The 25,550-nt window shown below is 43.0% G+C and overlaps 3 protein-coding genes and 1 pseudogene across 3 annotated transcripts; 2 read left to right on the top strand and 2 right to left on the bottom strand.

Moving 5' to 3' along the window:
- Nucleotides 1–966: 966 nt before the first annotated feature.
- On the top strand, nucleotides 967–2,326 carry LOC119741280 (somatostatin receptor type 5-like). The gene has a single exon (XM_038217034.1). The coding sequence runs from the start codon at nucleotides 1,019–1,021 to the stop codon at nucleotides 2,324–2,326; it is 1,308 nt and encodes a 435-aa protein (XP_038072962.1). The 5' UTR covers nucleotides 967–1,018.
- A 3,365-nt stretch (nucleotides 2,327–5,691) lies between these two features.
- LOC119741279 (collectin-10-like) lies at nucleotides 5,692–6,204 on the bottom strand. Its single transcript, XM_038217033.1, has one exon. It carries the CDS (start codon nucleotides 6,202–6,204, stop codon nucleotides 5,692–5,694), a length of 513 nt encoding a protein of 170 aa, XP_038072961.1.
- Nucleotides 6,205–9,275: 3,071 nt separating this feature from the next.
- LOC119741278 (perlucin-like protein) lies at nucleotides 9,276–10,010 on the bottom strand. Its single transcript, XM_038217031.1, has one exon. It carries the CDS (start codon nucleotides 10,008–10,010, stop codon nucleotides 9,276–9,278), a length of 735 nt encoding a protein of 244 aa, XP_038072959.1.
- A 1,167-nt stretch (nucleotides 10,011–11,177) lies between these two features.
- LOC119742146 lies at nucleotides 11,178–12,553 on the top strand (annotated as a pseudogene).
- The last annotated feature ends 12,997 nt before the right edge of the window (nucleotides 12,554–25,550 follow it).

Here is a 25,550-nt window from a genome sequence, read left to right as displayed (position 1 = left end):
CGAATTCTATAGATAAATTACAGTAAAGACTTTCCACCTGAAAAGACGCACTGGACAAACTAAGTGAGTAAAGAAATTCGCCTAACCTGCTTCTTGGACAGAATTTTTATTTGATAATGCAAAGTGCTGTTAGTACGGTCATACATCTGCATTCACCGACACACGAAAGTCGGCGCGTGTTTTAGCGACTTTTCTTGACTTTACATCGGTGTATACCAAGTCAGTTACCCTCCCACATAGGGTCCACTAGACCGAGGTTGAAATAAAGTAAACCGTATGGGGAACGAGGTTGATGTATGATAACTGAATTGCAACTAACTTAAAAGAGCCGTGAAGGACTTAAACACTTTCAAATCCAGGGGGCCACGGGGGCCATATTATCCCCCCCCCCTCAAAAAATAGAGAGATGCCGATGTTTGTTATAATATTAATAAACCAAAGAAAAGTCCTTCAAAATACGAAACTGACGTTTCTACCACTGCGAGTGTACACACGTCGATGCGACGTTAAGTTTACTCATCATGGTGGCCGTCCGTGTCCGAATCATACGGTCGGGAACAACACGCGCACTATAGCTAAGCCACTTGCTATAGCGACTGCAACCACTTATAGACTCGTGTGTTATTTGCGGCCGTAGCCAAGTCGATCGGACACAGCCTTTAGTACTCTTGTATATTTGTGTAAACCTGTATCAGCATTAAGAAAGCAATACCAGTAACTTTGGCTTTTGCCAGGTGTAACTTTATGCTGTACTTTTACCAGAATGTACGACAGAAACTTGAAATGGACTGGTGTCCTGCGCGTTACCATGGTTAAGCACCAGTGACGTATTCAATTTCTTTTCATTCCCCTGATTGGTTTGCGGTGACTATCCACAAAAAGTCTGAAACGTTTTTATTGGCTGGACGACTTTGGGGTGGTCACGAGTAAAATGACTGATACACGAGGAATGCTGGTAGAACCAGAGCGTTTCAGTTATATAAACAGACAGTAGATTTCACCCAGGGACAGTTGACTGATGTGGCAAAATCTGCTTTTTCTTGAAGACAGTAGCCAGCACGCGTACGAGTCGGGTCGGGGTGTAAAGACAAACATGGAGACGATGGACCTTACGACTCCACTGCCTGAATTTAACAGCGTGACTGAAAGTGAGAACAGTTTTGCTCTCAATTCTGAATTCGCCGACTGGAACGATTCCTGTCCCTTTGAGAGTAAGATGACAATACCAGCAGAGTTTGTCCACAAGTACCTCTACTCCTCTTTCCATGGAGTACTGTGTACCATTCTCATGCCGATCTCGATATGTCTGGGCTGTCTCCTTAACGGCAGTTTCTTGTACGTGGTGGCTAGCATCAAATCAATGCAAACCACTACCAATTTCTACTTGGCTAATTTGGCCGTGTGCGACATGCTTTACCTCCTGTCTACATCCTACGAGGCGCGGGCTTACATCATCTCGGGCACCGTGACTCGCAACACGCTCCAAGACGGCCACATCTCGTGCGTGATGCTATTTTTCGAGAATCTGTTCTACATTGCGTCCATGGCATTCGTCACACTTGTCACGATGGAGCGATTCGTGGCCATCTGCTACCCGATCAAGAGCCTGTCCCTCAACCGACGCAGCCGTACCATCAAGCTAGCGGTGGGTGCTTGGGTGCTGAACGTGCTCGTGGCGTTCCTGTACACCATACGATATCTGTGGCTGAAGGAGATCTGCTTCGATTGGCCTGACGAGGAAAGCTTTGCTCACTTACCCAATGTGGTGGGTTGGTGTTCTGGGTCTCCCATCCCGAAGCGAATCACAGTCTTGCCGGTCATCATACGAGGCTGCAAGGCGATCACATTTCTGGTAATTTTCACCATCTGCAGCTTCATGTGCATCAAGATCATCACAGCGCTTGGTAAGAGGCCCGAGACAGGAGCTGCCGCAGCCAGTCGGGCGGAGCGGGCCCGTCTCCACGTTGCTAGAATGCTGCTCATCAACAACGCGGTGTTCTTCATCGGCAACATCCCGAGCGCTGTGGTGCACATCTGTCGCCTCTCCTCGTTGATTACCGGATCGACCGTGGTATCCGAAGACACCATCACGACCATCGGCCAGACAGCCATCGTCTGTACCCTGATCAACTCAGCGGTCAACCCCATCATCTACAACGGTAGCAACCCCCGCTATCGGCGGGCGTTCCGCCAGGCCTTCACGGCGTGTGTCAGGTCTCGGCGTGATGGCAAAGACGGAAAGCAAGCCTCTCAGCTGTCAACCGTTGATCAGCGCAAGCTTGCAACCTCAACATCAAAAGCAGAAGATACATTTGACAATAAGTAACACTGACTGTAGTTGCATTTGAAAAGTATTATTCTCTTATTGACGTGTGAACTGCACTCAAGCTCTATATCCCTGTATCATCTTGCAAAAGCAGTCTATAGTAGTAAATCACCATTGTAAGTAGCTAACAGTCGCTTCTGTTTCGAAACACCCTGACGTTTATCTTCAGGAAACAAACAGTTAAATTCGTCAAATTTAGAGCACAGACAGTACATCTTTACTATAAAGCTGTTTACCTAATGAGTACAGAATCCTTAAAGGTATCTGCAGTAGTTGTGGTCCATTTAGCATTCCGCGTTGTGTGTTTCTCCCGCTGAATTTAGTTCTTGCATTTGAACACATGTTATAAAACTACAGCGAAGTGTCTCGCATTGCACAAGATGAGTTGGCAGAACTATCCCTCCCCTTCCAAGGGCGGATCCAGAACAGGATTTTTTGGGCGGGCCCAAAAAAAATTTGGTCCCCCCCAAAAAGTGGGTCCAAAAATTACGGCGTGGGGTTCGGGGCCCGCTTAAGGGCCCCGAAAAAAAATTTGGATTCTAGATGCTCTGTGGTGCGATCTGAGGCAATATCTGACCACTTTAATCAATGTTTTTTGAGGAAAAGATGGTGGTGTACTCATTGCCTGCCTTTATTGCGACGTCACAAAAAAAAAAAAATGGTTTCGTTTTTTTGGGGGGGGGGGGGGGGGGCCATGGCCCCCTTTGGCCCTCCCCTGGATCCGCCCTTGTCCCCTTCTTAAAATATATACTGGGTCAAATTAGGATTCTTCTTTGCCACTTCTTATGGATATCCAAATATTGTCCCCTAAAAAAAAAGGCGGTATCCCTTATTTTTGTAAATAAGAAACATGCACTGACCCGATAACTTGTAGAGAACGTGTCTTTGTTAATGAAATGATATTCGTGCATTAGAAAACATTCCTTTTAATGTTTCATTAAGTACTACACGTGCATAGCCATTATGACTACTTTGAAAAATTAAATGCAAATGTTTAACCTGAATTTTAAATCGAATTATTGAGGGCCTTTGACAAAAGGCACCTCGAAATCATTTCTTCGTGTACCTGTGGTTTATTGTAATCAGGACCGGATTAAGGTTTTTCAGACTCTGGCCCAAGGTCCTTTGGTAGGAAGGAGCCTGGAGTGTAAGTGAATGCGACTCGCGCGAGCCTGGTGCTGCCGCAGAAAAAGGCTGCTGCCGAATTTCTCTATTATTTCTTTAGCTTCCATGCAATGCTGAGACCAATCCGATGATGTACATTTTAAATAACAAATTGCGAATACTAGGACATCGTTTCATGCGTACACTATATGTATTATGTATTTCAAATATGAAATTTTGTTAAACAAACAAAAAAGAACACTATACACGATACTTCTTTGTACAAGTCCAATCAAATCGTCAAATCCAACACTCTAATTTGGAAAATGTTTTCCCTAAAATGCTTAAGTTACAAACAATTCTGCTCATGTCATGCTAAATTTCTAACCTGAGGTAACTTCCTAAAAATCCAAACTCCCGTTTTAAAAATACAAAATTGTTTGTAATCTGAATTTTTCTCTGGGCTGAAACAAAATAACACAAAATTTTACAGTTATTAAACACCGAAGTTAATAGTTTTAAAGATTTGTCATGACTTTAAATGGGTGATAAATGTGTACTTGGCCGGTTTCAAACACTATCATTCAGACCGGTCTGGAAAAGTCTGGACGCCGATAATGACACAAGCCGAAGGTTATCAGCGTCCAAACTCCAAACAGGTCTCAATACCGGCCAAGCACATATTTATTCCCATTCACAAATACCTGTTTTCGGTCAAACAGTCAAAACTAATCAAACATTATAAATTTCCAACGATTTGGTTCAACACGTTTACTTCATGTTTTTGAAACACCCCTCTAGCTATGTTATGGTATGTGCCACTCGCGAGCAGTCGTAAACAACACCTTATATGGAGACTGGCGCACGCATTGCGCGTAGTAATGCGCGAAGTGCCGCAGAACGCAGCTGTGCCGGTGTAGTGTGAATTTAGGACTATGAAATACGGACTCATAATTCATAAATACGGACTCATTGGTAGTATTGCGCATGCCTAACCGAGGACTGTGAACGTTCAACCACTAAAAGGGTAAGCCTGAGGACCGGATTTCGTAGGAGTTCAAATTTCATGTGACACTGGAAAAGTGTTTCAGACCCGCCAGCCGGTGCTTTATCAACCGTTTAAGACCGGCCCGTGACGGGCTCTCGGCCAATAGGAATGGGTAGCTTGTCTTATGTATTTATGAATGTGTGACAATTATATCCTTTTTGCTGATTTTGTAATTGAACTTTCAAATTATTGTTTTCCTAGAATAAAAACCAAGGGCAAGCTTCCAGAGCGGTTCTGATTGCAAATCGCAGATTTTTTTTAAAGAAGGAAAACACAGTGCCTTTTCCCCTCTTTCCAAGTTTGTCTAACATGTAAGGTAGGGGAATGATTCGTATTACAAACTTCAAACGGATAAAACCCTCCAGAAATCCATCAATTTAAACACACAGAATCATATACAAATCGACCCAGACGTGTATAAAATAGATGCGTGTTCAATGTAATGTACGTTGAGAATATAGGCCATGAAAGTGAAGAAGTCTTGATTTTTTTCTAAAGATGGGGTATCGAAAAAACACAATTTGTGAACAATGATGTAAAAATATTCTTGATAACTGAAACCTAAAATTTGAAGAAATGCTCGAGAAATATCATACATGTTGAAAAGTTACATAATCTATCACAATAGCACTATTCTACAGACATGATTTTGATTTTAAATACAGCAAAGTTAATTTGTGATAATAAAATGTAAATGAAGAAAGTAAAGATTTCTCACCAATATTTCCTTTGCCTGATGGTATGCAAACACCATAACTCCATTAGAACTCGAAAGGTACAGCAAAATGAATTTCATCGACATTAAAGCTTAAAGGTCACATTCAACATGGGATCGCCAAAAAGTGTTGTACTTTTGTTCATTATTAAACGCATTTAAAAGATCTGGTTGGCAAGAAATCCACATCATGCCATATAAATATACGGGGACAAAATTGTTTCTCGTACCCCAGACAGCGGTTTGATTTTTGACGACCAAAGTTAGACCATCGAAATTTCCTTCGCGAGATTATTACACGAAAACCACAAGTTTTCAAGGTTTAGTTGTGAAACTGTGACATGTACTTGTAAATGATCTTTTTTCAGTATCAACATTTCGTAAGAAACGCATTTTTAGGGCCCAAAAGGACGAGTGTCCCTTTAAAAGTTGATCACCCTCTCATAAGGTTTTTCCTTTCGCGATGAGGAGAACTCCTTGGTGGCGTGACCGATCGGGCTATGGATGAAGGCGACCATCAGCGCCGAATTCCATGCAGAACATCGACGGCTTAACCTCCTCACTAGATCCCTCAGGCAACGGTAACTCACAAACGACAGGAAAGATGTTGGCACTACAGTCAACTGCGAACCAATAACCGCTGTTTAGATACATGTGTACACAGTTGGCACCGTCGACATCACCATAAATGAAATTGGTATACTCGCATGGAGAACCATCCGCATGCATCCATTGCCCGTGTGTCGACGTCTTGCTGCAGTCGATCCAGATACTGCTGTATATTCCAAAATGTTGGGCGGCGAAGTCGTACAGGAATGCTTGCTCGGCTTGGGAGTTGGGAACAGCTAAGCGTCCTCCCATAGAGGAGCATGCGGTGGTGGCGCTGACCCACGGAATGTGGCTGTCAACCATGCAGTAACTGGCTTTTTCAAACAATTCCCTGTCTGGGCCGCAGACGGCACACGATGCTACGCCGAAACATACCAGCAGGAGCACCACCAGAGATTCCATTTTACAAGTTGAATGTGGTATCAAACAATGCTTCAAAATGTTCCGGGCGTTTAATAGCACGGAAGCTTAAAAGCACAGTTCACAATCTTTATTGGGTTCTTGCATAGTGTCAGTGCCGTACTTGTGTCGCTGATGGCCTCAACCTGGTCCTCTTCACAGAGTCTAATAACGAACTGCGTGTCGCTAATAGCGAACAGCAGTCTACGCCTTCCAACGCCTTCAAAAAAAATAATCGATGATGGTAACAATTGTCGAGGCGCATGCTAGATTGAAGAATGAGAGAATCGCCAACAGGAAAATTAGAGCATGGTTACTTGGTTGTGAAAGTAATAGTTGTGCCCTCGACTGGCTCACGCAAAATTGTTGGTTGTCATGGTAATGTTGTCAAAACAGTAACCATGCAGGGACGTTGCCAAGGCCCAATGGCATCATCTATTACAATGAGGGAGATGTAACATTTTTCAAATACGTATACGGTATACCATTATTTTTTTTGATCTGTTCAGTACAAAAATATTTAGGCAGTTGCTCTGTACAATAAGGATAAATGCTGTCAAAGTTAAAAAAAAAAAAAAAACGCTTCGACAATTAACCTCATGTAAGTTTTGAAATTGTATAGTTTTCATGTCGGCTTATATTTACTTCCCAATTTCTGCAAGTTTTTGTTTGGTTAATCGCTTTTTTTCTCACATATTTCTGATTATGTAATGTACATTATTTTTTGATTTTTGTTTGGGAAGCAAAAGAATATCAAACGTGTTTTTATCTGAACATAATTCTGAGCATCATCAATTTGTTCAACAAGTCTTGAGACGCGCAATCGCCTCCCCCAGTCGCCCCCCCCCCGGAAACTTGGCAACTGGAGAAAATCAAAGTCCTCTAAGTGACAATGCTAACCTCGTTTAATAAAAAAATCGTTTACTTTGTATTTCTCACGAAAACCCAATGTTTCACGATTATTTGTTTATTTGAACGTCTTGTGGAAATGAAAAAGCATTTTAGTTTGGGAAGCAAAAGAATATAAAACGTGTTTTATCTGAACATAATTCTGAGCATCATCAATTTGTTCAACAAGTCTTGAGCCGCAATCGCCTCCCCCCCCCCCCCCCAGTCGCCCCCCCCCCTGGAAACTTGGCAACTGGAGAAAATCAAAGTCCTCTAAGTGACAATGCTAACCTCGTTTAATAAAAAAATCGTTTACTTTGTATTTCTCACGAAAACCCAATGTTTCACGATTATTTGTTTATTTGAACGTCCTGTGGAAATGGAAAAGCGCCACCTATTGTCTTACATTTACCATTATGTCGGGTTTGAACAGCGCCCTCATAAAAAGATGGCGTACCCCCCTCTACTACTGTATTTGATTTTACGGAGGCCGTGCGTCTGGTGGGGAAAAAATGTGTACCTTTCAGCACGGATGAAATTGGACGCCCCCCCCCCCCTCAACTGTAACATCCAGGCTCCCCATGAGAATCATGGCTACGCTGCTGTATAGAGAATCCCAGGGGGTTGTCTTAGGGCATTATTGGGGTTCTCTTAGAGAATCCGGGGGGGGGGGGTTCTCTTAGAGAATCCCAGGGGATTGTCTTAGGGCCGGAATTTCGCGGGATTTTCTTATGGACCATCACACGGGTTCTGTTAGAGTATCCCAGCCCACACTGAACTGATAACATAGGGGTTCTCTCAAAGCATCACATGGGGGTTCTCTTAGAGCATCCTGGCCCCACGGTGCTTTGAATGCGTAGCGCGATCTGTTGTCAGATAGTGCCCATGATCGTCCTCTATGAAAAGCGCCCTTCTATGAAGACGGTGCCCCCCCCCCCCCGCCCGTACTGATTCCATAGAGTTCATCTTGGAGCAACCCTCGGAACTCTATGGAGTCAGTACGGGCGGGGGGGGGGGGCACCGTCTTCATATAGGGGCGCTGTTCAAAGAGGACGATCATGGGCACTTTACCTGACAACAGATCGCGCTCTTCATCCCAGGACATTACTCTCGACAACGGACAATCACTTCTTTGATATCTCAATGTAAGTGATTACTTTTTTTTATGTGTCGTTCGAAAAAGTGGATGATATATTTACACAAAAAAAATCACATTCCATTTCATTCTATAATAACTATACACTTTTGACGCCGCAGAAGGTATTTTGCCATTTCTGTCAAGTTTACTAAAATACAGGGTGAGTATAGAGTAAAAAAACGCATCCCAAATGGCAGGACCAATTTTTGAATGAAGTTTTGCCTGTAGCACCTGTAAAATCTAGGATAAAAAAGCCCAATCAATGAGCTTTCTTATAGTACAAGAATCATTCTAATCACTCATGTAGGCTAACATACGGCATTTTGAACACAAAAACCGTTTTAAAGTTCATTCCACGGATCACAACGAGGTACGTGTTCTTTCAGCAAAATGCAAACAATTCACATGCATCCCACGAGAATTGTTTTCGTTTTGCTGAAAGAACACTTACTTTTTTTTGTGATCCGTGGAACGAAATTTAAAACGGGAAAAGTACATGAGTGATCTAAATTGATTCTTGTACTAAAAGAAAGCTTCATGACTGGGCTTTGATATTCTAAATTTGGAAAGTGCTACAGGCAAAACTTCATTCAAAAATTGGTCCTGCCATTTGGGGTCCGTTTTTTTTACTCACCCTGTAGACTATTGTGCACTGATCACATCAAAGTTCCAAGAATGTGTGCTTTGCTTCTGGTTCTGCTGATAGTGTCCTAGAGTATAATATAAGTTCCGTCCCAAACAGAAAGCAAACAAAGTTGGCAAAGACGACTTCCGTGACATCCAGAAATCTAGCCTAATACATCTGACAAGTGCAATATGACATACATATAGATATGACAATGAAGCACTCATTTTTTTTTCTAAATTCCGTTCAGGCCAGAGTTACTCAGTTCTAGCCAATCTGTGCCTGATGCGCCAAAATGATAGTATTAGCGTATGTGAAGGGAATTCAATCGAAAATGTCGTGATTGTTCTGTGTGACGATTAGTACATTGTTGTCCGGCCGAGCGTTGACGGCTGTTTTTCCTGTGACTGAAATCTACTCAATTTACAAGTCAAAAAAATAGCAGTCGTTGGTTATCTTGAAGATTGTGTCATCAGCCACAAGACCGGTGACGTCATTGAGCTGACACATCTTTTCTCTCTTGCTGCTCTGCCAGAGATTGAAGGAGCGGCATCGGGGTTCGGCCCGGCACGCCCAGCCACAGGCAAGCACGCCCTCTACCGTCAGATTCCTGATGTCGTGATGGAGGAGGCATCGCTGGGGGACACGCCCATCGGGACCGGTGAAGGTGTGGTAGGCTGGTACCGAGGAGGCTAACATCTCACAGGCAGCAAATCGCTCTCTCAGGCAAGATATGTTATCGACCCATCGCCATTCGTTGTAACGGTTGTAGGCATATAAACTGGCGCAGTTACCTCGCTTGTCTGTGTTTGGAAAGCCACTGTGCCAGTTGGTGTATACTGGAGGTTGACCATCGCACAGCCAGACACTATCTTGAGCCGCATCCGTACATCTAATCCAGAAAGCACCATCCCTTTTCACCAATGACTCCAAGATGAAGACGTTTTCCTCTCGTGAGTTGGGCACAATCAGGCTGCTTCCTGGCCGGTTACAAGCCTCCGAGGCCTCAAACCAATTCATCTTGTCCGGCAGTACGATGTAACAAGACTGCTGCCATTTCAGCCAGCCAGGCGGGCAGGAGGCGTGTAGAAAAGCCCGGCTGCCGACTAAGTGAACCAAGAAAAGTAACGAGACGAAGTTTCCCCCAAACACTGACATGTTTTAAGATGGGTACCTACAGCAGCTCTGACGCTATGCAATATTTTTCTAAATCCAAAACTGTAGCAGGGATCGAACAATCATCTCATTGTTATTGTGCCGTTACCATGACGAATGGCTGGTGGCCAAGACAGTGTGAAATTGAGCCAGGTTTTAATTGGCAATTATTCAGAGTGGGGCGTTGATAAACAAGTAATCCAAACGAAGAAGGACCATATCAACAGAAAACAAACGGTGCTAGCTTTATCGCTTCGTACTCTTGCCGTGGCAAATTTTAGTCCATTATGGGAAACAGACGTGTGAATATTTACCACCCCTCTTTCTGATGGAGAAGAACGTATTATCTTATGTTATTTTATCTAATGTGTATTGACACTTTCCATGTTACCGGTAAAAGATTGTGCATGTCTGACGTAAAAAATGTTTCCCTGATCCGATACATAATTTTCTGGATAGACACAATTCCTAAATTATTCATAATTGCGGTACCCGCTGCTACTGTGCTATACATCCAAACCAGCCAACCGATCCCGCAAGCTCGGTGGTCGAGTGGTAAGACGTCTGCACTAGAAAGCAGGAGGTCGTGGGTTGGAGTCCCACCCGAGTGATTACTATTCCAACTTTCACTTGGGGAGGTAAACACTGACTATACGTCGTTGAAGGGCAAAACATAATATTGAATTCCTAAATTGTAAGTTATCAAAAACATCATTGTTATATATTGTACCAATGTTTAAGGACATCGCACGTGAACACATATTCCGAATCGATTTTCTGTTCGTTTACCGCTAACGATTGAAATCATACCCCCTTAGAAGAAAATTGAAACCACTCCTAAAACTAACAGGTGTCCTTCGGCATTAAAAATTTCGGCTCACGAAAATAACCATAGCAACAATATTTGTTATTGCCGAGTATACGTCTTTGTTGACGCACATTGAAGCACTGAAGCATGCAATGGCAACTGCAACTGAACTCTTCGATTCAAGGTTGTCGTGGATATGCTCTTCGTCAAGGTGTGTGGTGTTGCCTTGGGAATACCAGACAATCGATACTTTCCTGAAAATGTGCAATTAAAAACACAATAGATACAATTTGATGGTGGATAGTGTTCAGACACTTGAGGTTTGGAAAGAGATCTTGCGTACATTCAGTGTGCAGCATTGATCTCTGCAAACATGGCGTGGTTCACAGCAAGCTCTGCTCAGATACTTGTCTTGATCTTCATCAATTTACCAAGCTGCCAGGCCCTCTACTCCCCCTGCCCGCCTGGCTGGCTGATATGGGAGAAGTCGTGTTACATCTTACTCCCTGACAGGATGAATTGGTTTGAGGCCTCTAGGGCTTGTAACCGACCGGGAAGCAGCCTTGCTGTGCCCAATTCACGAGAGGAAAACCTCTTCATCTGGGAGTCAGTCGTGATGGGGCTGGCCGGAGGTGGTGCAGTCTGGATTGACTGCACTGATGCGGCTCAAGAGGGTGTGTGGCTGTGTGGGGGTCAGCCTGCACAATACACCAACTGGGATCCAATTAGATTCAACCAGGACAATGAACATAACTGTGCCCGAATGACGATATACTAACCCGACGGAACCTGGTCTGATAATGTACCTTGCGGCAGCACCAACATCAAATTTGCTGCCTGTGAGATGTCGGCCACTGCGGTAGCAGCCTACCACACCTTCACCGGTCCCGATGGGCGTGTCCCTCAGCAATGCCTCCTTCACCACGCCATCAAGAATCTCACAGTAGAGGGCGTGCTAGCCTGTGGTTGGGAGTGCCGGGCCGATCCCCGATGCCGCTCCTTTAATCTCTGGCAGATCAGCAAGAGAGAAAAGATGTGTCAACTCACTGACGTCACTCGTCTTGCGGCTGATGGCGCCGACTTTAAGGCAACCGACAACTGTTACTATTTTGAATTGTAAAAAGATTTCAGCCGAAAAAACACTTGCCGTCAATGCTCGGACAAACACTACATCATACTACTTTTGCAAATACACTGATACCGCACCACGCTTTGGAACATTGATAATTGATTGGAAATCATAACAATCGCTGCCTTGTTTTAGAAGTAACTGAGTGGACTGTTAACATTTTACATTGATCAAAGTATAGAGAATCACAGATTGGCCTCGTATGTCTTTGTTCTCGGTCTGCAGTACATACAATCTGGATGACTAGGGAAGTCTCAGTTGTCTTCATTAGATTCGAAAAGGAACTGTAAGTATAAAACTGAAATGATCATCATTGTGGGGGACAATTTCGTCAAAAACAAGGAAAAAATCTTTTGAAAAAAAGGCTAATTTTTGCGAGTAAGGTTTCAAGTTGAGCGAAACACGAAGTTGTATATAATTAAGTGTTGGTAGAATAACGGGTTTTTTGGGGTGGTTTAAAAGTATACGGATTGAGTTTAAAGTTACAATTTTATCATTATTTAGCAAATCACGCACTGTCAATGTGTCATACTGTGCAAGGGCGGATCCAGAACACAATTTTGTTGGCCCAAAATAACGCTTGTTCCCCTAAAGAGTGGGTCCAAATATTTAAGGAGTGAGGTTCGCTTTAGGGCCCCGACTTTTTGATGCGATCTCAGGCAATTTCTGACCACTTTAACCAAAATAATGTTTTGAGGAAACTTAAAAAAAACAAATGGTTTCGTTACGCCCCCTTCCCTCCCTGGATCCGCCGTTGATACTGTGTGCATGTAATATGGATGTCAGTAGAAGTTATCGAGTCATATCATCTTCATTGGACACTAAAATGGACTGGGAGTAAACGGATAAGTCGCTGCATTTTGAACTTTATCTTCAAAATCAAGCAAGAATGTCTGGGTTGCGAAGAAGGCGTTGACTTGCGAACTGAAGTCCAGATTCAGATGTACAAACAACTGAGAAGTTGAAAACAGTAAATGTGAATCACGAATAAAATGCATTCGTCGTGATGTAAAACTACAGAATTTAACTTTGTTATTTTTGTACTACACTTGTAACAAATTGGAAATGATCTTGAATCGATGCTTCGATATCATTCACAATAAATTATTTCGCGCATACTTTGGTAGAATATTTAATCGGAAACTGCTTGCAACGTCGTGGTAGATATGTTGCGTAAAGAAATGAGTTCCCAATTAGTAGCAATAAAATACCTAGAAGCTTTAAGTCTCTCTTCGGCAAGTTTTGAAAGTGTGGGAGTCTTAACTATTATCTGAATATTGTCGATATCTTACATCTGTGAACGTCGTTACCATCGTTACAGTCATTTGCGTTACCAACGTCATCATCAATTCCGCCGCCGTCTCGTTATTTTTGAGTGTAAGAACATGCTCTTTTACGACGTACTTCATTGATCAAATTCGATTGATTTTTAAGAAAACAAAAATCTTTAATCCGGGTCACTTTCTTTTTGACTCGCCCTGTACAGGGTGAGTCAAATAAACGAAACCCAACTGTCGGGACCATTTCTTTTTAGTGAAGTTCTGCATGTAGCACTTTCAAAATCTAGGATAGGAAAACCCAATTCAAAAGCTTTCGTTTAGTACAAGAATCATTCAAATCGCTCATGTATTGTGTACTTTTCAAGTTACGGAGTTTTAAACACAAGCACCGTTTTAAAGTTCAGTCCACGGATCAGAAAAAAAGGTAAGTGTTCTTTCGGCAAAACGAAAACAATTCACACACATCCCATGTGAATTGTTTTCGTTTTGCTGAAAGAACACTTACCTTTTTTGTGATCCGTGGACAGAACTGTAAAACGGTGGTTGTGTTTAAAAATTCTGTAACTTGAAAAGGTGAAGAGCCATTTGGACAAAATGGTTATCACGCAGTAAAAAGGCTTCACTATCGGCAAATGACCTTTCCGTTCTATAGGCCTACGACGTTTGTCGCGAAACGCATCATGTCAGAATTGCTACAGTCATTTTGTGAACGTAATTGGACAAGTCTTATGATGCCCATTTTAATGACTTTGCTGTAATAAACAAGGTAATTTAAAGAGCTCTCAGTAGACAATTTGGGTAAAAAAAATTACTTTCGGGATGAAAGCACTATGAACTCTTGCAAAGTGCAGCAGCATGCTCTAGAAACATGGCATGGTTCACAGCGAGCTGTACAGAGATCTTTGTCCTGGTCTTCATCAATTTACCAGGGTGCCAAGCCATTACATCTACGCCTCCTGCCCGCCTGGCTGGCTAAATAAGGACGTGGTTATTAGTGTCGGATTTAGAAGTAGATGTAAGGGGCGGCCGCCTTCCCCTTGGGCAAGCGAACCCCTCCCCCACTCCTCCCATGAAATGCCACAGCCCAAGGGCGGATCCAGAACCCATTTTGGGGGGGAAATTTGGTCCCCCAAAAAAGTGGGTCAAAAAAATTACGGCGTGGGGTTTGGGTCCCGCTTAAGGGCCCCCCAAAAAATTTGGATTCTAGATGCTCTGTGGTGCGATCTGAGGCAATTTCTGACCACTTGAACCAATGTTCTTTTGAGGAAAAGATGGTGGTGTACTCATTGCCTGCCTTTATTGCGATGTCACATAAAAAAAAAAAAATTGGTTTCGTTTTTTTTTTTTGGGGGGGGGGGGCATTGCCCCCTTTGCCCCCCCCCCCCCCGATCCGCCCTTGACACAGCCTCAGCTGCTTTAGATATGAGGAAAAGATGGTGGTGTACTCATTGCCTGCCTTTATTGCGATGTCACATAAAAAAAAATTGGTTTCGTTTTTTTTTGGGGGGGGGGGGGCCATGGCCCCCTTTGCCCCCCCCCCCCCTGGATCCGCCCTTGACACAGCCTCAGCTGCTTTAGATACCCGCGCATTATTATTTAAAATACGTATAGGCCTACATTCCTTAATAAAACTAAAACGACCAAAACCTACATTTAACATGACACGTTCTCCAAACCTCCCCAAAACTAAAAGGCTTTTTTTGGGGGAGGGAGGGGGGTGGGGTGCGTTTGCGAACTAACAGATCCCTCATTAGCAAACATGATAGGGTGGAAAATGCAAAACTGACTTATTTTCAGGTCACAAAAAAACCCCAAAATTTAGAAAGTTTGTTCGATAACAAAACGTAGCACATTTTTTCGGGGAGGGGGAACTCCAAAATAACAAAGAAAATACGTCTTTTATTTATTCTAAGGTAGTATTTTTACACGCGCAAATTGACCATTCGATCTTCTTTTATCCGTTTTTTTTCTTCTTATCAAAACCTTAAAAAAATAATGTAACGCCAATATTTTTTATTGGACAAGTGATGGCGCTGCATAAGTTATGCATTCACCAGGCAGACTGCTCTCTAAATTCCAAAGAGTGAAATTAGGGACTAGACTAGACGTTTAGAGTGAAAATCACTCTCAATTTCGATTGACATAGTCTGAAAAAATGAACCATTTCAGTCGAAGCTCGAGTGAAACCTTGATCTTTACGATTGAAGAAATTTCACTCTCAAACGTCTAGTCCAACATCTGTAAACCAGTCCCGGGTTTCCGACTGTGGGAGTGAATCTTCACTCGAGTGGAGTGAATTTTCACCCTTTAGAATTTAGAGAGTGGCGGCTTAATCAATATACAAAGGAAAATCAAAAGTCTGAGATCGGTTTTGCCGCAACCACGGGAGTGGGTGAGGATGACGTATCATCATCCATAACTTCTGCTTCAGCAACAAAAGAGAAGTGTTATAAGATGGAATTTTGCGTCGGGGTGATATAAATCAAATTAGGTTTTGCCTAGAGAAGTGTTCATTAAGTTATGTATTCAGTTATTTTAAACGACTCATGATGCAAATAGAATACAAATAAAAAGAAAGATTATTCACCCTAAAGTCTCAAGCATTTATTTAAAAACAAATATTATCCAACATCTGTATACATGTACGTATATACGAGGGGAGTGTGGCCCAGTGGCCTAGTGGTTTGATTAGAGTGTCAGGGGTTCAAATACAGCGGCTGGTCACATGTTGTGTCCTTGGGCAAGCCACTTCACCCCCACTTGCCTCTCTCCACCCAGGAGTATAAATGGGTACAGGCATTAGCTGGGGGTAACTTACGATGGACTGGCATCCCATCCAGGGGGAATAGAACTATTCTCAGTCGTATATCATGCTACTGAGGCCGGAGACAAACGCCGGCCTGACTTTAGTTTACTTTTATCAAAACTATGTGTAGCGTTGATCTTTCTTATTTCTAGTCCTACAAACCTTAACCTTAATGCTACAAAATACTACTGAGGAGTAACCTGTAGTATGAATTTTTTTCCATAGAAGTGTGCACAGCACATTCTGTGGTATTTGGTACTTGATCCCTAAACAACCCCTTTTAAAGGTGTAGCAATACAGGTGGTTTTTTTTTTTTGGGGGGGGGGGAGTGTATCCCATCTTCTCCCCGTCTTCCTCCTCAATCTCCTAACCAAGCAGTGAAGCAAAGGTTTGTGTGTATATGACACTGATATTCAATTCCATACGCGGGGCCTTATCATTATTACGGGTTTAATTCGGAGATGTATGTTTGAGATAAAAAAAAATATGTTATAAAGCGCCTTCATCCTCATTGTTTGCGTAAAAAATGTCGATACCAATATAATGAATCAATCAATGTACACCTACACAAGTCATGAGATCAGTATTTAATACGGTCCGTCGGTGAGGGATAAGCGTATCCTTTAAAGGTCTTCATCCTCAGTGTTTGCGTAAAGATGCCGACTCCGATATAATTAACTAATCAGTGTCACCGACTGCTTGCAGAGCATGTCTGATCTCATGTGGTCTGCGTATTCATTACGTAGTTGTGTTTGACCGATGCATACACCAATTAGCGAATGAAGCGAGACAGTGTGTGACAAAGGAGTTATAGTCGCTACCTGGAATCCATGGTAACGTGCCGGTAATGGAGTCATTTGCGTCGTATTGGCAAATTAGTTTCCCCGCAGTGGTTCCATTGAGCTGATTGTTTTGCTGACCTATTACTGGTACAAAAGCCTGACGCACCTAACGGACGTGGCATACTGAGATGCAATTTTCTGACAACGGATCCGCCATAAACAGTCCCAGCCTATTTTGACGAACCTGACATCATTACCCAACCGTCTGTGAACGAAATCGCAAATGACCTGAAATCTTCCGCTTGCCAATCCCGATCAGAGGCCAATTAATGATCCGAATGAAAACAGCGTGCAAAGGGTTGAGTTAGCTGCAAGGGGTTATACGCTGGAATCAATTGCACACAATCCCCGCACATCTGCACCCTGTAATACTGACATCGATTTATATACTACAGTTCCTTCGTACATTGCTTTGCTGGGTTCAAGCGGATTTACCTATAATCGTTATCATCTGCACATTATAGAGTAATCAACAGGTTTTTGTGTGTGTAATCAACAGGTTTTAACTGCCGCTCCTACGTTTTACCAGAAAACCCTCCATTTCTTAAAGATGTTCTGCACGCCTTTAGGGCCCTGTCACACTTCTGCGTATCCTAATTCCTTATGAGTTGCGCACTGACTTTTTTTCATACGCAGTCGTTCGCACAATACGCACCTCATATGTATCTCTATCGTTTTATGTAAGTTTTATGTACGCAGGCATACGCATGGTATGGCCCAGTACGCTGGATGGTTTGGGCATGAACAACACTACGCTGCGTACGCTGTTACGCAGGTCATAAGTTATAAATACGCAGCGCATCGGTCCCGCATCGGTCGAGCGCGGTACGAGTACGCTATGTGTTCGTGAGGGATAAGCCGTTCATACGCGGCAATACGCTGACCTCCTATATTGGACGTATACATAGCGACGTATGGCACAAATTAGTACCGCTCGTCCTGCGAGCGGGCAGCGCATTGTACTTATTCGTAACTTATGAGAAACGCACAGATAGCGAACTTGCGCACTGCATACGCAACTCATACGCATCTCATACGCAGTGGATGCGCTGAATTCGTTACTTGTTCACTAGATGTGCGTCGCACATATGTCAAAGTAATCTAAAAATCTCGACGTTTTTGATCGTACGGCTGCGTATTGAAAATTGTTGATAAGGAACTCATAAGGAATTGGGATACGCAAAAGTGTGACAGGGGCTTTACATTGATCAGTCAACAACTCCACGTAACTTCATTTTGATTTGCATGTTCATGTAAACTATGGTGTCTTTTGACAAACTTTTCAATCGTGACGAATGTTTTCATTTCCCTCACTGATTCATTCGTTCATGATTCTAAACACCGGCGGATGTAGGGGACGGGGGTACGGCAACCCGCCCCCCCCCTTGGGCCGCCACCCCCCCCCCAAAAAAAACCGTCCAACTCTGTACTCGTACATGTAGTTATTTCTGCCGAAGTCAGGGCCCTGTCACACTTCTGCGTATCTTAATTCCTTATGAGTTGCGCATCGACATTTTTTTTCATACGCAGTCGTACGCACAATATACGCACCTCATATGCATCTCTATCGTTTTGTGTAGGTTTTATGTACGCAGATATACGCATGGTACGGCCCAGTACGCAGGATAGTTTTGGGCATGCACAAAACTACACTGCGTACGCTGTTACGCAGGTCATAAGTTATAAATACGCAGCGCATCGGTCCCGCACATTGATCTCCATAGTCTGTGTATATGGAGATCAATGGTCCCGCATCGGTCGAGTGCGTTACGAGTACGCTATGTGCTCGTGACGCACCCCGTCAGCATATGAGCCGCCTGTATTGGACGTATACATAGCGTACTTGCAGCGCAGATGCAACGCACGCTGGACGGCGAGCGACGGAAATGCGGCGGGAATACGCTCAGAAGTGCGTCAAGCATGCGGTCTGCATAAGTCGGGTGCGTCCGGAATACGCTCGGCATGCGCACTGCATACTGACCTATTCGCAGCCCGAAAAATAATGTTGTGCACTGCATTCGGAACTCATACGCATCTCATATGCAATGGATGCGCTGAATTCGTTACTTGTACGCTAGATGTGCGTCGCACATAGTCAAAGTGATCAAAACATTTCGACGTAAATTGAGCGTACGGCTGCGTATTGAAAATTATTGATAAGGAACTCATAAGGAATTAGGATACGCAAAGGTGTGACAGGGGCTTCAGCACGAGCGCTGCAAGAGGTAATGAGGGTGTCGAGACACCCCCACTAATAGGTTTTGTCGGCAAAATCGTTGCCCGGTAGGCGAAATCGTCCCTCGGAAACTTTGCCGGGTTTAAGAGTGCCACTTATTGTCCGATGCTGTGCCTGATAGTCCGCATTGAACAGCGCCTTCTATATGAAAATGGTGTCCAGCCACCTCCCCCCCCCCCCCCCCCCGTCTACAAATCGTGTCAACATGCTCTTGGGTCTAACGCCACAAAGGATCAGGAGAACACCCCTCCCCCCCCCCACCCCACCCCCACCCCCCAAAAAAAAAATAAACCTTGACCGTTAGTAGGCCTACTCGATATGGGGCACATTGTAGTTTGATAATGTGGTTTACGGGTATAGTCTGCTTCCCTGTATAGTCTGCTTCCCTGTCTTCAAGATCACCTGGCATCTCTTTATAGATCGTGGGTCAGGTTACCATCCCCGGTCCTGCTCTCGTCCGGCCGAGAACATTATGGAGGTACAGGACCTAAATAGACACTAATATCTATATACGTGTACTGTACATAAAATGTCAACATGTAGTAGGCACTACGCCTGGTATGAACTTCGCAAATTAACCGTATTGCAGGTTGTATTATTATAAAATAGCAGGGGTCAAAATTCAATTATGGCCTAAGTGTTTGCTGTCAATATAGCTATTTGGGAATAAAGAACTTGAGAAACATGATTTTTTTTTTGTGCCCAACAAATTCCGGAGTTATTGAATCATTACGTGATGTGTACTGCAACAAAATAGTATCTTTGCTGCAGCCAGGGTTTTAATTGATGACTACTTAACTTTTCGTACGGGGATAGCACACGTACCCCATGAGGCCCTTACAAACATTGCTGCTCTACGGTGTTGTACTCCTGTGATATCAGTACCTGTGCCTGAAGCACGTCTTCTGTCTGCAGGTACGGAGTCCTTGATCAGAAACGAGATTGTATTGGACGTATACATTGCGTACTTGCAGCGCAGATGCAACGCACGCTGGACGGCGAGCGACGGAAATGCGGCGGGAATACGCTCGAAAGTGCGTCAAGCATGCGGTCTGCATAAGTCGGGTGCGTCCGGAATACGCTCGGCATGCGCACTGCATACTGACCTATTCGCAGCCCGAAAAATAATGTTGTGCACTGCATTCGGAACTCATACGCATCTCATATGCAATGGATGCGCTGAATTCGTTACTTGTACGCTAGATGTGCGTCGCACATAGTCAAAGTGATCAAAACATTTCGACGTAAATTGAGCGTACGGCTGCGTATTGAAAATTATTGATAAGGAACTCATAAGGAATTAGGATACGCAAAGGTGTGACAGGGGCTTCAGCACGAGCGCTGCCACCTCCCCCCCCCCCCGTCTACAAATCGTGTCAACATGCTCTTGGGTCTAACGCCACAAAGGATCAGGAGAACACCCCTCCCCCCCCCACCCCACCCCCACCCCCCCCCCCCCCCCCAAAAAAAAATAAACCTTAACCGTTAGTAGGCCTACTCGATATGGGGCACATTGTAGTTTGATAATGTGGTTTACGGGTATAGTCTGCTTCCCTGTATAGTCTGCTTCCCTGTCCTCAAGATCACCTGGCATCTCTTTATAGATCGTGGGTCAGGTTACCATCCCCGGTCCTGCTCTCGTCCGGCCGAGAACATTATGGAGGTACAGGACCTAAATAGACACTAATATCTATATACGTGTACTGTACATAAAATGTCAACATGTAGTAGGCACTACGCCTGGTATGAACTTCGCAAATTAACCGTATTGCAGGTTGTATTATTATAAAATAGCAGGGGTCAAAATTCAATTATGGCCTAAGTGTTTGCTGTCAATATAGCTATTTGGGAATAAAGAACTTGAGAAACATGATTTTTTTTTTGTGCCCAACAAATTCCGGAGTTATTGAATCATTACGTGATGTGTACTGCAACAAAATAGTATCTTTGCTGCAGCCAGGGTTTTAATTGATGACTACTTAACTTTTCGTACGGGGATAGCACACGTACCCCATGAGGCCCTTACAAACATTGCTGCTCTACGATGTTGTACTCCTGTGATATCAGTACCTGTGCCTGAAGCACGTCTTCTGTCTGCAGGTACGGAGTCCTTGATCAGAAACGAGATAACTGCCGGAGAGTGTTTGCACAGTGTTCCATCTTCGCCCCTTTCCATAACACTGATGTACTTTGCTATTTTCTCCCAACCTCAGCTGCTTGTGGAGCATTCAGTCATCTTGGCTCTGGCCTACTCTAGCTGGTTTTAATGCGATAGGTAAGGGGAGCCGCTGAGATACCAAAGCTTTTTCAAGGTAATCAGAGTGACTGCCCTGATCCCCGTGAAATGCAGAAGACTGTAGAAACACACACGGGTGTCGTATATCCTTGTGCGCTGATACGCTTTCAGCTTTTAATACGATTAGGCATTTACAGTCGGGTTGGGGAAATAGAGCCTGAAGCTTAAACTGCAACGGCGAATAAACAAGAATTTCTGCGTTGGCATTCTGAACCACCTGGGGTAACACATTTAAACATAGGCCTACATGTAAAATGTTTTTAAAAAATAACATTAAGCTTTGGACAAAATGGCTTAAATGTTATACGCACGCTCTTCGTGTATTCAGTGGTGGTTGTATTACTCATATACCATAGTACGAATTTCAGCCAATATATAGTTAACTGTTGAACATCCAATCAGTTTTAAACCAAACTTTCGCCTTTGGTGTTTCCATCAATGAAGATGATGGATGTACATTTCCATCTATAACGTCATGCCTGTGGCGCATGTAACATATTGCCAGTTGTAACTCTTATAAGCTCAATCAAATACAGAGCTTTAACCTGCTCAATATGTTTCTTGCTCAAAACGCTGTTTTAAACTCCTCGTTTACTAAAGTCACAATTGAATTTGTGATAAAGTGCTTCCTCGATCAGTGTAGTGTAAGCATCCTAATCAATAAATCAACTTTGTGGTGTATATACCAGGGCTACTGTAACGTAAAATATCTCCTTAGATACATCGCTTCTCCGTAAAGTGTCATTTTTCATTCACAATCTGTGTGAGATAATAATGCCCACGTGGACTGTCACCCTGAAAGGATATTCTTAAGTAATATCTACAACCTGGACACTATACCTGACTTGATTAAATAATGCAATACGCCACCGACACAATGAAGAATATCCGGAAAGCTATATTTCAAATACTGTATTCACACGCAAATGCTGCTGTAATGATTTAGTTCAGTTATTGTTTAAATATGTTTTCCTAATTGTGTGGAAATACGTACAGGCGTTGCTAATTTAGAATGTGTGTATTCTCGTCTATCCATTACCAAAGCCAAATAAAACACCCACACGCGAAAACTGTTATAAGGGACCAAATAACCTTTTTAATAACAATCGAATGATAATTACATATAGCAACTATTTTATTTCAACGCCAGGTGGTTTTAATTTAGTCGATACCGCACTGCAAATGTGCTTCAACCACATAAAAAGCGGGAAAATAAATGTCAGCGTTTATTTTCTTTTTTTTCACCGTTCTTGTTTAAATATATACAATACACATAGTACACTGATGTAGACAATATACAATAAAGTATGAAAATAAAAGTACATACATTTTTGTATATTATCTCTTGGGATTGATAGGTTTGAATGATACGAATTGTTACACCCATCGACTCACATAATTATCTCAAAACTGAATGACGCCAAGTCATCTTCTGACAGTGGCGGCGCTACGGGGGTATTTGCCTTCCCCTAGTTGTTTCCTTGCCACCCCCCCCCCCCCCCTCCCCCAGTTTTCCCCAACACTTTATGTACAAATTATTAATTTCATTTATTTTATTTTTTTTGCTGTTAAGATTCATAACAAGTTGAAGGTAGAGAGTGAATCATAAGTTCTGTGGACGCACTTTGGGCCAATGAGAGCATTCTATCAAAATTAGTAATACCGGGGTCCTATAAAGCGCACGTATCTACCAAAAATTAGGTACTCAAGGCGCTGGAAAATATGTTTATTATTAAAGACAGGTAAATTAAGTTTATGAGAAATATGAGACCCATTATGTAGCACCTTATAAGAGTTTACAAGGTGCTGCGGCGCATATTGCAGCCACTGCCAGAAACACTGGGGCAAACCCCTTCTCTCAGCGATAAGTGTCACTGGGTTCTTTAACGTGCATTACACAACACATGGGACCTACAGCTTTACGTCCCATCCGAAGGACGAAGCAATAATGGTAAAGTGCCTTGCTCAAGAGCACATTCACCATGTTCCCATGGTCAGGATTGGAACTCATTGGAACCACGGCACACTAGTCGAACACCGTAACCATTGGACCACAGCATCCCACATAAAGACAAAACACGCCACACATGCATTTATACAGCCATAGATATTATGCAGCCAACTTCAATTTCCTTACTTAATTTCCCCTTTGATTTTGGATATCATCAGATTATTTTTTTACTTCCTCTCAAAAACAATATTTTCTTGCCCCCCCCCCCAAAAAAAAACCCAATATTTTTTTTCTAGAGTGTGGTGCCGCCACTGTCTTCTGATATTCATCAAGACCCCTTTAATATAAAAGTTCTCATAATTTTGATTCGTCCAACGGTATCAGGAAAGCAATTCGATTCACAGGTAGAACAAAAATGTAACGTCAAAAAAAAATGCTTCTTTGAAACACGATTCCTTTCATTATCGTCACATGGCCGGTCTTAAACGGATGATAACGACCGGCTGGCTGGTCTTTAACACTTTTCCAGTGTCACATGAAATTTGGATTCATATGAAATCCAGTGCCTTTTACCATTTATTGGCACAATCCGTCCATACGCAATACTACCAGTGAGTCAGTATTTCAAAGTTCTAAATTCCTTCTGCTCGGGCAATTATCAGCATCCAGACTCCAACCAGTCTTAAACAGAGTGTTTAAAACCTCCCAAACTCACATTTATTCCCTTATTTAACACAGTCACGTAGGCACTGATTTAACGAGAAATACCTTGCCCAACGTGAAGATAGGACTGGTATCAAAGGACTGGTACCTTAATGACCAATTTTTTTTTCAGAATGGCGTGCTGAAATATATAGACCGGTTATTTTCTCCGGTCACTTAGGCCTCCGAAATTCAAAAAGTGTGTGTGTGGGGGGGGGGGGGGGTGTGCTCGTGCCATATTTTCAATGGGGAGCGCTGATAAAATCCCCCAATCAGGCACACTATATTAACTAAAAGTGTACAAATGCACCTTTCTCACGACTATTTATTTAGGGGGAGACCGTTCGCATGTACGTCACATTCTTACATTTCGCTAGTGCATATTTTTTTAATGGAATTTTTTTTTTTTTGGGGGGGGGGGGGCTAATCACAATTGGCGGCCAGGCCCCCCCCCCCCACCGTAGAACCGTCACTGCTGTATGCACCTATAAAGTGGACAATATACGTGTCAGAAGCAGACATGTAAAAATCGCAACAAGATCCAGCTGTTTCCCCGTGAGGGCCCGCCGTGACAAGGCGCCAATTACACAATTTGAATGTGTCGAAGTGCCGTTAAGAGGCAAAGTGAAGCACCAGGTGCCATAATATCTACGCCAATAAAAATGACTAAAGCAGCACCATCTCGCGTTCAAATCAAATTTGTTTACACCTGGCCTTTTTTCATGGAATAATTTATGGAATCCTGTACATTCCATGACATCAGACCGCTTGGGCGGGAGCAGCGGATTCAACATATACCTGGAGGCAAGTTATCGACAGAGGTAACAAGAGAACTGCCGATACTTCGATGCTACATTATAACACAATAATGTATACATACTAAACAAAAACCTCGATTTTTCTTCTCGATTTCACGATTTGCTTTTCAAACACTGAACCCAAGGGCACTCCTTGCACCCCTGAAACTTGTAATACTTGTAGCCAGATTTGACTGGAAACTGTCAAATGTAACTTCAGTAGAGTCAGCGAGTGCATCTGAGTTAAGTATAACAACTATTCCAGATAGAAATCCGTAAAAGCTCGAAAGAGATAAGCGTTTTTCCTAAACCCATGGAACCATAGAAAGTATTCAGTATTAATTATGTTGTTTAAACAGTGTATTTTTTTCTACATTATTTTGATGATTTTAAAGGCATGGACCGATTTTATTTCCAATTTCTACATGCAAAATTGACATCGACTTGACTTGTAAAATGGGAAGATTTCTGTCGAAGAACACAAGCCGGCAATGCCCCACCAAACAGAAACACTGAAAAAATGTTGCCCACAGCACTATCTACCACCTCACATAAAAAAGAAACACTGTACTTAATTCAGTTCAAGAGTTACACATGTAGTTCAAAACATTTGTCACGTTTTGGTCTTAAATCGCTTATAGTTTGATATTTCGTGATGACGTCACCAAATTTTCCTCCTCTTGGACAAGGGTTCAT

This window comes from Patiria miniata, unplaced genomic scaffold (assembly GCF_015706575.1).
Source record: "Patiria miniata isolate m_02_andy unplaced genomic scaffold, ASM1570657v1 HiC_scaffold_5, whole genome shotgun sequence".
Taxonomy (NCBI): Eukaryota; Metazoa; Echinodermata; class Asteroidea; order Valvatida; family Asterinidae; genus Patiria; species Patiria miniata.
The sequence above is the reverse complement of the archived record's forward strand: the minus strand, read 5'-3'. Positions and strand labels throughout refer to the sequence as shown.

Coding starts and splice junctions, on each gene's coding strand:
- LOC119741280 (XM_038217034.1), top strand. CDS start 1,019: ATGTGGCAAAATCTGCTTTTTCTTGAAGACAGTAGCCAGCACGCGTAC.
- LOC119741279 (XM_038217033.1), bottom strand. CDS start 6,204: ATGGAATCTCTGGTGGTGCTCCTGCTGGTATGTTTCGGCGTAGCATCG.
- LOC119741278 (XM_038217031.1), bottom strand. CDS start 10,010: ATGTCAGTGTTTGGGGGAAACTTCGTCTCGTTACTTTTCTTGGTTCAC.